The sequence below is a fragment of the Scyliorhinus canicula genome, chromosome 3, assembly GCF_902713615.1.
Source record: "Scyliorhinus canicula chromosome 3, sScyCan1.1, whole genome shotgun sequence".
In the NCBI taxonomy this organism is placed as follows: Eukaryota; Metazoa; Chordata; class Chondrichthyes; order Carcharhiniformes; family Scyliorhinidae; genus Scyliorhinus; species Scyliorhinus canicula.
Genome location: NC_052148.1, coordinates 52,213,972 through 52,223,121, shown reverse-complemented (window position 1 = coordinate 52,223,121; position 9,150 = coordinate 52,213,972). Strand labels below are relative to the sequence as shown.

Below are 9,150 nucleotides of genomic sequence, written 5' to 3'. Positions count from 1 at the left end.
CGGAAGCGGTTGTCAGGGGCGTTGCCGGGCCCCGGGTGGGCCCCGAGGGGAGGAGCTCTGTGGGGAAGGGGCGGGGCCAGCCAGGAAAGGGGCGGGGCCATCCGGGAAAGGGGCGTGGTTACCCGTCAAATGGGCGTGGTTACCCGGCGAATGGGCGTGGTTACCCGGATAGTGGGCGGGGTTACCCGGATAGTGGGCGGGGTCACGGGCAGGGGGTGGGGCCATCCGGGCAGGGTCAGCCGGCAGAGGGCGGAGCTCTGGCGACTGGGTGGGTGCGGAGGGCGGGGCCTCTGTAAGGCCAGCCCAGCTTTGTCCAGTTCAGTCCGGCCCGGGGAACCGTACTCGCTCTTTTGGGACTGTCTCTTTCTTTTGACATGGAGAAGAAGCGCTCGGATTGTCCGTGTCTGCCCCCAGGCTGGAAAAAGGAGGCGGTGATCCGGAAGTCAGGCTTGAGCGCCGGCAAGAGCGATGTTTATTACTACAGGTACTGGGGTTATTATCGCAGGTGTTAGTATTATTACAGATGCTGGGGTATTGCTACAGAAACTGGTGCTATTACTACAAGTATAATTACTACAGGTTTTGGGGGGTTATTACTACATGAATTGGGGGTATCACTAAAGGTACTATGCGTTATTACTATAGTACTGGGGTTACTATGACAGGTATGGGGACATTACTGCATGTGCTGGGGGTATCACCAGTTACCCGGGGGGAGGGGGGTGTATTGTTCCATCACTTCAGGTACCCAGGGGGGGTTTATTGTTCATCACTCCAGGTACCTGGGGGGGGGGGGGGTGTATTGTTCCATCACTCCAGGTACCTGGGGGGGGGTGTATTGTTTGATCACTCCAGGTACCTGGGGGGGGGGGTGTATTGTTTCATCACTCCAGGTACCTGGGGGGGGGAGATATTGTTCCATCACTCCAGGTACCTGGGGGGGGGGGGGGGGGGGGGGGAGATATTGTTCCATCACTCCAGGTACCTGGGGGGGAGGGGTTATTGTTCCATTGTTCCATCACTCCAGGTCGGGGGGGGGGGTGTATTGTTCCTTCACTCCAGTTACCTGGGGGGGTATTGTTCCATCACTCCAGGTACCTGGGGGGGGGGGGGGGGGGGATATTGTTCCATCACTCCAGGTACCTGGGGGGGGGGGGGGGGGGGGTTTTGTTCCTTCACTCCAGGTACCTGGGGGGGGGGGGGGGTATTGTTCCATTGTTCCATCACTCCAGGTCCGGGGGGGGTGTATTGTTCCATCACTCCAGGTACCTGGGGGGGGGGTGTATTGTTCCCTCACTCCAGGCACCTGAGGGGGGGTATTGTTCCATCACTCCAGGTACCTGGGGGGGGCGGTATTGTTCCATCACTCCAGGTACCTGGGGGGGGCGGTATTGTTCCATCACTCCAGGTACCTGGGGAGGTATTGTTCCATCACTCCAGGCACCTGGGTGGGGGTGTTGGTATTGCTCCATCACTCCAGGTACCTGGGGGTGGGGGGGGGGTATTGTTCCATCCCTCCAGGTACCTGGGGGGGTGGGTATTGTTCCATCACTCCAGGTCCGGGGGGGTGTATTGTTCCATCACCAGGTACCTGGTTTGGGGGGGGGGGGTATTGTTCCCTCACTCCAGGTACCTGGGGGGGGGGGGGTGGTGGTGTTGGTCTTGCTCCATCACTCCAGGTACCTGGGGGGGGGGTTATTGTTCCATCACTTCAGGTACCCAGGAGGGGCGGGGGGTGTATTGTTCCATCACCAGGTACTTGGTGGGGGTAGTATTGTTCCCTCACTCCAGGTACCTGGAAGGGGGGGGGGGGGCGTTTTTTTCCATCACTTCAGGTACCCAGGAGGAGGAGGAGGAGGAGGAGGAGGGGGGGGGGGGGGGGGGGATTGTTCCATCACTCCAGGTACCGTGGGTGGGGATATTGTTACATCACTTCAGGTACCTGGGGGGGGGTTATTGTCCCATCATTTCAGGTACCGGGGGTGGGGGATTGTTCCATTACTCCCGGTAAAGTGGGGAGGAGGATGGTATCACTCCAGGTACTGGGGCAGGGGTTGGTATCACTCCAGATACGGGGGGTGGGGCGTGGGATCACACCAGTTACCTGGAGTGGTATTTACAGCATGTATTTGTGGGATTACAGCAGGTACTGGATAGAGGGATAGCATTTCTAAACAAATTGTGGGACGGGTGGCATTGTGACTCATACGGCGTAGGGTGGCTTCGCTGCGTGTACTGGAGGAGGTGATATTAATACAGGTACTGGGAGAGGAATGGTGTTAATACAGAAAAAGATGGTGTGGTATTAATACAGGGGCTGGAAATGGGTGGTATTCATGCAGGTGCTGGTGAGTGGAGCTATTAATGGAGGTACCGGGGGAGGGGTGGGATGGGATTAATGCAGGTACCGGGCCCGGAAGGGGTGGGATTAATGCAGGTACCGGTGGGATGGTATAAATGCATGTACAGGGGGTATTAATACAGGTACTGGGGGAGGGGTGGGATTAATGCAGGTACCGGGGGAGAGGTGGGATTAATGCAGGTGCCAAGGGAGGGTGGTATTAATGCAGGTACAGGGGGGATTTTAATGCAGGTACGGGGGGAGGAGTGGGATTAATGCAGTGTTTTTCAGATATTGATTCTTGAGCTGTGGGCTTTCCTCTCAAGATCAGCATTTATTATCGTTGCCCTTGCGAGGTAATGATGAGCAGTCATGGCCCTGGGTACTTTCACTTTGCTGTTAAATAGGATGTTCCTGGTTTTGAAACATCAATGATGAAGGAATGACTATACATGTTCAAGTCAAGGTGATGAGTGACATGCAGGGGAAAGTGATGATGGTTCCCATGTGTCTGCTGCCTTTTAGGTGGGCACAGTAAGCAGTCTCAGAACACCAGGTTAAAGTTCAACAGATTTATTTGGAATCACTAGCTTTCGGAACGTAGCTCCTTCATCAGGTGAAGAAGCTAGTGATTCCAAATAAACCGGTTGGACTTTAACCTGGTGTTGTAAGACATCTTACTGTGCCCACCCCAGCCCAATGCTGGGATCTCCACATCATGGCCGTTTCGGTGGTAAAGGTCGTGGGTTTGTGAAGGTCTGCTGAAACCGTGCTGACTTGCTGCAGTGCCTGCTGTAGGTAATTGCACGCTACAACTACAGTGCGCTGGTGATAAGAGTGTGCATGTTTCAGATGCTGAATCAGGTGTCCGATCAAGTAGACTGTGTCAGATATGAGATAATGGAGCTGATCAATGGTGAGGATACAGAGGGCAATGAAATGAAAGTCACCATAGTCCCAGAGGACCATCGGCTGCTTTCCCCTTTTGAGAGAGACGCTGACTGGTGGTGATTTAACCTGAGGATCACCACACCTCGGGCGAGGGACAAGGTTGAGAACTTCATGAATAACTTCAGCCGGTACAAGATTTGAGCCAGCGAAGTTGGCGTTGCTCCGGATCACAAACCGGTCATCCAGCCAACTGAGCTAACCGACCCCATGCAGTAGTAGAGGGGGTAAAGATTTTTCCAAAATTGATACATTCTGAATTTTGACAGACTGCAGCTGACAGACTGCAGGGAACACTTAGGAAGCAGCGATCATAATATGGTTGAGTTCAGTCTGCAGTTTGAAAGAGAGAAGGCAAAATCGGATGTAATGGTGTTACAGTTAAATAAAGGTAATTGCGAGGGCATGAGAGAGGAACTGGCGAAAATCGACTGGAAGCAGACCCTAGTGGGGAAGACAGTAGAGCAAAAATGGCAGGAGTTTATATGCATAATTGAGGACACTGTACAGAGGTTCATCCCCAAGAAAAGAAAGATTATCCGGGGAGGGATTAGACAGCCATGGCTGACAAAGGAGGTCAGGAAATGTATCAAAGAAAAAGAGAGATCCTATAAAGTGGCCAAAAGCACTGGGAAATCAGAAGGTTGGGAAGGCTACAAAAACAAACAGAGGTTAACAAAGAGACAAATAAGGAAGGAGAGGATCAAATATGAAGGCAGGCTAGCCAGTAATAGAAGAAATGATAGTAAAAGTTTCTTTCAATACATAAGAAACAAACGACAGGCCAAAGTAGACATTGGGCCAATTCAAACTGATTCTGGAAGGCTAGTGATGGGAGATGAGGAAATGGCTGGAGAACTTAATAAGTACTTTGCGTCTGTCTTCACAGTGGAAGACATGAGTATATCCCAAAAATTATAAAGGGTCAGGGGGCTGAGTTGAGTATGGTTGCCATTACAAAAGAGATGGTGCTAAAAAAGCTAAAAGGTCTTAAAATTGACAAATCTCCTGGCCCCGATGGGCTACATCCTAGAGTTCTGAGGGAGGTGGCTGAAGAAATAGCGGAAGCGTTGGTTGAGATCTTTCAAAAATCACTGGAGTCAGGGAAAGTCCCGGACGATTGGAAGATCGCTGTTGTAATCCCCTTGTTCAAGAAAGGATCAAGTCAAAAGATGGAAAATTATAGGCCAATTAGCCTAACCTCGGTTGTTGGTAAAATTCTAGAATCGATCGTTAAGGATGAGATTTCTAAATTCTTGCAAGAGCAGGGTCGGATTAGAACAAGTCAACATGGATTTAGTAAGGGGAGGTCGTGCCTGACGAACCTGTTAGAATTCTTTGAGGAGGTGACAAGTAGGTTAGACCAGGGAAACCCAGTGGATGTGGTCTATCTGGATTTCCAAAAGGCCTTTGATAAGGTGCCACACAGGAGGCTGCTGAGTAAGGTGAGGGCCCATGGTGTTCGAGGTGAGCTACTGGCATGGGTTGAGGATTGGCTGTCTGACAGAAGGCAGAGAGTTGGGATAAAAGGTTCTTTTTTGGAATGGCAGCCGGTGACCAGCGGTGTCCCACAGGGTTCAGTGTTGGGGCCGCAGCTGTTCACCATATATATTAATGATCTGGATGAAGGGACTGGGGGCATTCTAGCGAAGTTTGCCGATGATACGAAGTTAGGTGGTCAGGCAGGTGGTGCTGAGGAAGTGGGAAGGCTGCAGAAGGATCTAGACAGTTTGGGAGAGTGGTGCAGGAAATGGCTGATGCAATTCAACGTGAGAAAATGTGAGGTCTTGCACTTTGGAAAAAAGAATCCAAGCATAGACTACTTTCTAAACGGTGAGAAAATTCATAATGCCAAAGTACAAAGGGATCTGGGAGTGCTAGTCGAGGATTCCCTAAAGGTAAACATGCAGGTTGAATCCGTGATTAAGAAAGCGAATGCAATGTTGTCATTTATCTCAAGAGGGTTGGAATATAAAAGCAGCGATGTGCTTCTGAGCCTTTATAAGGCTCTGGTTAGGCCCCATTTGGAGTACTGTGTCCAGTTTTGGGCCCCACATCTCAGGAAGGACATACTGGCACTGGAGTGTGTCCAGCAGAGATTCACATAGATGATCCCTGGAATGGCGGGTCTAACATATGAGGAACGGCTGAGGATCCTGGGATTGTATTCATTGGAGTTTAGAAGGTTAAGGGGAGATCTAATAGAAACTTACAAGATAATACATGGCTTAGAAAGGGTGGACGCAAAGAAACTGTTTCCGTTAGGCGAGGAGATGAGGACCCGTGGGCACAGCCTTAGAATTAGAGGGGGTAAATTCAGAACAGAAATGCGGAGACATTTCTTCAGCCAGAGAGTGGTGGGCCTGTGGAATTCATTGCCGCGGAGTGCAGTGGAGGCCGGGACGCTAAATGGCTTCAAGGCAGAGATAGATAAATTCTTGATGTCGCGAGGAATTAAGGGCTACGGGGAGAATGCTGGTAGGTGGAGTTGAAATGCCCATCAGCCATGATTGAATGGCGGAGTGGACTCGATGGGCCGAATGGCCTTACTTCCACTCCTATGTCTTATGGTCTTATTGTAGAGAGGGGTTGGCAAATATTGCCTCAATATAGGGATCGGGAATTCTGAGAAATTGTAACTTTTCTCGGGTTAGGGCTGTTATCAAGGTGGACTATCAATTAATTCAGTAGTAGCATAGTGATCAATAAGCAAGAGGGAAGGTGATGAATTCTCCCCCATTGCAAGTTAGTTGCAAACACACTGAAATGTTTCGCTCATACTAATCCTTTGAGCCCATATTTCGTTGTCAGTAGATGTTAAGATTATTCGTGCTATGTTTCCAGAACATTAGTTCCATAACATGACCACTGTATCACATGCCCATTGTAATATAGGAAATGAGGCAGCCAGCTTGGGCACAGTAAACTCTGTAAACAGCAACATAATAATGACCAGATAATCTGTTTTTTCATTGATTATGACCAGTCTGTTTTTTCATTGATTATGGACTGAGGGATAAATATTAGCCCCGGTTCCTATTTAAAATATTTCCACAGAATCCTTTGTGTCCACCGGAGAGTCAAGGCCTTAGTTTAATGTCTCATCTGAAAAATGGCACTTCCAACAGTGCAGCACCCCCTCATTGCTGCGCTGGAGTGTCCGGCTAGGTTTATGTGCTGTCCTGGAATCCAAAACCCACTGATTCAGAAGCAAGAGTGCCATCCACTGAGCAGTGGCTGACATCTAATTATCTTGAACACCGCAATTAGGTCACCCTTTAATCTTGTATGTTCAAAGGAATAAAAATCTAGTCTCTGCAACTATCCTTCATAACCCCTTCAGTCCAGGTATAATTCGGGGGAATATATAAGCCTTCTCTGCCTGTTTATCCCTCCCAAGAAAAACATATGCTTCTTGAGGTGCAGTGCGCTGAGCTGAATGTAGTATTCCAGTAGCTCAAAATGAACTTCCACCCTTTTTATATTCCAGCTGTCTTGAAATACAGACCAATTTTCCATTATTCATCTTATATCTCTCCACTTGCTTCTCGTGATTTCTGCATTTGGATCCCTAAATCCCTCTGTTCATCAATAGTTCTGAGTATCTCGCTGTTCAGAAAATGCTCTGATATATATTTATTGGGTCTAAAGTGGATGCCCTCATGCTGTCCCACGTTGAACTCTGTATGCCATATTTTTACCCACTTGCACCATCCAACACTGCCTGTCCCCTTGCAGTTTCCTGCTTTCATCTATACTAATTGCAGTGCCACCTCACGTCGTGTCTGCTGTAAATTTAAATATGTGGCTTGCTATTCCTTTATCCAAGTCATTCATAACTTTAATGAAAAACTGCAGCCTCAGCACAGATTCCCACTTGTCACAGCCTGCTAATTTGAGGTATATTTTTTGGCCTTTTTCTCCGTTTCCTTCCTCCTAACTAATTCCCTATCTACCCAATAATTTGCCTTCAACCCTATGCAACCTCACTTTTGTTAACATGTTCTGCAAACAAGAATTCACCTTTTGTATGTATGCATATGATACCTATCTTTACCTCTCCACTAACACACCTAATTCCTTGTCACTGTGTTTTGTGTTGTCTTTTTTTATCCATCTTCGAGGGGAGCCAGATTGGTTTTAGCTCAACAGTAGCCCAGTTGTGATGAGCCAGAATGCCTTACAGTAGAGATAAGGCAGAATCAATCCTGGTCAGCCCCCGACAGAAACTGTATCTCAGCTCCTGATTTAATCCTTTCCTCATAGAAACGCCGTCTCCAGCTCACTCTTGAGGGTATCTCAACTGCCTCGGCCTGTGTTAATCTTCAGAATCCACATCCTGGCCACCTTAACTGGCTCCTTGTCTTCAGAACAAATAAACCTGCAGCACAGGAGCAGGCCTTTCGGCCCACCAAGCCTCTGCTGATTCCGATTCCTTATTGAGACCTACTACTTATTGGCCAAAAAGATCTGTATCCCTCCATTCCCCACCTGTTCATGTGTCTATCAAGATACATCTTAAACGCTGCAATCGTGCCTGCTTCCACCATCTCCACTGGCAACACGTTCTAGGCACCCATCACCCTCTGCGTGAAAAAGTTTCCCTGCACATCTCCCCTAAACTTTCCTCATCTCACTTTGAACCTGTGCCCCCTTGTCTTACAAAGAACAAAGAAAAGTACAGCACAGGAACAGGCCCTTCGGCCCTCCAAGCCTGTGTCGACCATGCTGCCCGTCTAAACTAAAATCTTCTAAAAGAACAAAGAAAAGTTCAATTCTTTGAGGCTTCCACCCTGTAAAAAAACTTCTGACTATTCCCCCTGTCTATACCTCTTGTAATTTTGTAGACCTCAAATCAAGTCTCTCTTCAGCCTCCGTCTTTCCAACAAAAACAATCTGAGTTTATTCAACCTCTCCTCATAGCTAACACCCTCCAGACCAGGCAGCATCCCGTTAAACCTTCTTTGCGCTCTCTCCAAAGCACCCACGTCCTTCTGGTAATGTGGAAACCAGACCTGAAGGCAATATTCCAAATGTGTCTGAACTAAAGGTTTATACAACTGCAAGATGACCTGCCCCATTCTTGTTCTCAATGCTCCAGCCGTTGAAGGCAAGCATGCCGTATGCCTTCTTGACTACCTTATCCTCCTGCATTGCCACTTTCATGGAACTATGGACCCGAGCGCCCAGATCGCTCTGTATGTCAATGCTCCTAAGGGTTCTGCCATTACTGTATAAGTCACACTTGAATTTGATCTTCCAAAATAAATCACCTCGCGTTTGTCCGGATTGAACTCCATCTACCATTTCTCTGCCCAACTGTCCAATCTATCTATACTCTGCTGTATGGTTTAACAGTCGCATTCACTATCTGCAACTCTACCTATCTTAGTGTCAACTGAAAACTTGCTAATCGGACTATTCATATTTTCCTCCAGATCATTTTGGATTTGGATCATTCATGTATATTACAAAAAACAGTAGTCCCAGCACTGATCCCTGTGGAACACCACTGGTTACAGATCTCCATTCTGAAAAACTCCTTTCCACTGTTACTCTCTGTCTCCTGTTGCCAAGCCAGTTCTTTATCCATCTAGCTAGCACACCCCAAATTCTATGCGACTTTACCTTTTGTACCAATCTGCCATGAGCACGGTAGCATTGTGGATAGCACAATCGCTTCACAGCTCCAGGGTCCCAGGTTCGATTCCCGGCTTGGGTCACTGTCTGTGCGGAGTCTGCACATCCTCCCCGTGTGTGCGTGGGTTTCCTCCGGGTGCTCTGGTTTCCTCCCACAGTCCAAAGATGTGCAGGTTAGGTGGATTGGACATGATAAATTGCCCTTAGTGTCCAAAATTGCC

At 48.5% G+C, this 9,150-nt stretch overlaps 1 protein-coding gene across 1 annotated transcript in view; it reads left to right on the top strand.

Annotated features, from left to right (window-relative positions):
* Nucleotides 1-254: 254 nt before the first annotated feature.
* Nucleotides 255-9,150, top strand: part of LOC119963619 (methyl-CpG-binding domain protein 2-like) — a 168,150-nt gene continuing 159,254 nt past the window's right edge. Inside the window, 1 exon segment of the mRNA XM_038792950.1 lies at nt 255-484. Within this exon segment, the coding sequence (XP_038648878.1) occupies nt 375-484 (110 nt within the window). The 5' untranslated portion in view covers nt 255-374.